General features: G+C 47.5%; 1 protein-coding gene across 1 annotated transcript; it reads left to right on the forward strand.

Moving 5' to 3' along the window:
• Nucleotides 1-361: 361 nt before the first annotated feature.
• Nucleotides 362-1,102, forward strand: LOC120358107. Its single transcript, XM_039450827.1, has one exon. The coding sequence runs from the start codon at nt 362-364 to the stop codon at nt 1,100-1,102; it is 741 nt and encodes a 246-aa protein (XP_039306761.1).
• Nucleotides 1,103-2,663: the final 1,561 nt, after the last annotated feature.

The following is a 2,663-nucleotide window of genomic DNA, read 5'->3' on the forward strand; positions in this document are numbered from 1 at the left end:
TCCGAACGCACGGTTGGGTGGACTGTTACGACCCAAGTGCTACCAGATGGCGGCGTGTACGCACTGGTGTGGCGCCTCCTCCGTTAAGTTTAGGGGCGCTGTAAGCGCATCGAGTCGCTAGTCTTTTAGATATTCTCTCTCTGGTCTTTCGACATAATTTGTGCCTGTTCACGTGTTGAAAAGTAATTATTATAAAAACTAATAAAGCAATGAGTATTCGATACATCCGTCGTTTCTGTCGTTACCCTCATAATTCTACGTGCTCTCCCAAGTTATCTAAATACGTAGCAACGCCACATTTGGTGCCGAAACCCGATTAATACCAGAAGAAGAGGGATTTCGAGAACGGTCGATTGGAATCATGTCGTTAACGGATAGCGGACCGAGCGAGACAAATGAGGCCCGACCAGAAATTCAGGCAAGTGAATTCCGGAATGCGAAGCTCCCGCAATTCTGGCGGGAGGAGCCGAAATTATGGTTCGCAATGTTAGAACGCGAATTCGCGGCGTACAACGTTAAATCGGACGCGGTAAAATGCGCGGCTGTAATCCGACATTTAGATACGCCGACGACTAAGATCGTCGCCGACATCGTAGCTGCCCCCCCGTCCAACGACTCGTTCGGCGACATTAAAACCGCACTGATCTCGAGACTGGCCGCTTCCGAGGAAGCACAGCTACGCCAATTATTGACCGGCCTCGAGTTAAATGATTGGAAGCCGTCCGAATTGCTTAGAGAAATGACGCGATTGGCGGGCAGTAACATCGCAGCATGCGTTCTGCAGACTTTATGGTTGCAGAGGCTGCCCAAGAGGATTCAGGAGCTTCTCACCGTTGTAGGAGACATGGAATTAAAAAAACTGGCAGAACTCGCCGACAAAGCCATGGAGAGGTCTGGCGTCCAGGAGGTAGCTCTAGTGTCGCGCAATGATGCCGTACCAACTGCACAGTCACCGGACTCTGAAATTGCTGCGCTCACCAAGCGTATCGGAAAGCTTGAGATGTTGATGCGAAGGACAGCTCGCAGCAGGAGTCAAAGCCGTAACAGGAGAAATTTTTCCAGAAACCAAGATGGGAATAGGAACAAGTCTAAGGATCGTTGAACAGGCATCTGCTACTTCCATAACAAATTTGGAAAGAGCTCATGGAAATGCCGTAAGCCATGTGCGTGGAAAGAAGGTAAAAAAGCGGTAGATTCGGAAAACTAGTCACGCCGTTGGCCATTGAGGCGGTGGAAAACGGCACAACAAACCAATACCGCCTTATTATAACCGATAGCACTACGGGTATGCGTTTCTTAGTCGATACGGGTGCCGATTTATCTGTTCTGCCTAGATCAACCGTTCACAACCGTCGACCATCAAGGGACTTTAAATTATACGCCGCAAATGGATCGCCCATAGACACGTTCGGCGAAAAATTATTGACGCTGGATGTAGGCTTGCGACGTCAATTCCCCTGGAGATTTACAGTAGCCAAAGTCTCACGAGCCATTCTGGGAGCAGATTTCCTTCATCGCTACAACTTGCTCGTGGACATTAAAAACAAAAGGCTTATAGATGACATCACAAAATTGCATACAAGTGGACGCGTTTCTAGTGCAAGGTCGCCAACCATATCTACAGTCAGCAAAAATAATCATTGTCAAGCACTTCTAGAAGAATTCTCCGACATTACGCGTCCAACTAATCGTGGGTGCGCACCACACCAAGTGAGGCACCACATCACCACCAATGGGCCCCCACTCGCTGAAAGGGCCAGAAGGCTACCACCAGACAAGCTCAGGGCAGCAAAGGCCGAGTTCAATTACATGCTGAAAGAAGGTATTTGTCAGCCATCAAACAGTCAGTGGGCCAGTCCGTTACACTTAGTAAAAAAGAAATCAGGTGAGTGGCGCCCGTGCGGGGACTACCGCAGATTAAATAGCGTAACGAGTCCAGACCGTTACCCCTTGCCGCATATTCAAGACATGGCACGTCACTTTGTCGGATGTAGAGTCTTTTCCACGATAGATCTTGCACGTGCTTATTATCACATACCCATTGCGATCGAGGACAGACCGAAAACAGCCGTGATAACACCGTTCGGCCTATTCGAGTTCAACGTCATGACCTTTGGTTTGTGCAACGCTGCACAATCCTTCCAGCGTTTTATGGATTCCGTTTTAAGAGATTTAGACTTCTGTCACTGTTACATAGATGATATAATCATCGCGTCGAAAACTCATGAAGAGCATAAAAAACATATACGCATTATATTCGAAAGAATTAGGAAATATGGATTAACTATAAATATTACTAAATGCGTTTTCGCTCAAGAACAGGTTCATTATTTAGGCTGCATGATAGGCCCAGAGGGCATCTCACCGGCAACGGAACGCGTTGAGGCTATACAAAACCATCCCAAGCCAAAGACAATAAGTGACCTAAGAAGATTTCTTGGGATCATCAAATTTATCGTAGATTCATACCCGACGCAGCAAAGGTGCAAATACCGTTAAACAAATTGTTGATCGGAGCTCGGAAGAAGGACAGGCGCGTAATTAATTGGTCGCCGGAAACGGAGCGCGCATTCCAAGAATGTAAGCAACTTTTAGCTAAACGAACATTGTTATGTTACCCCAGGGACTCCGCTGTAATGGCTTTGAGAACGGACGCATCGGAC

This window comes from Solenopsis invicta, chromosome 6 (genome assembly GCF_016802725.1).
Source record: "Solenopsis invicta isolate M01_SB chromosome 6, UNIL_Sinv_3.0, whole genome shotgun sequence".
NCBI classification, from domain to species: Eukaryota; Metazoa; Arthropoda; class Insecta; order Hymenoptera; family Formicidae; genus Solenopsis; species Solenopsis invicta.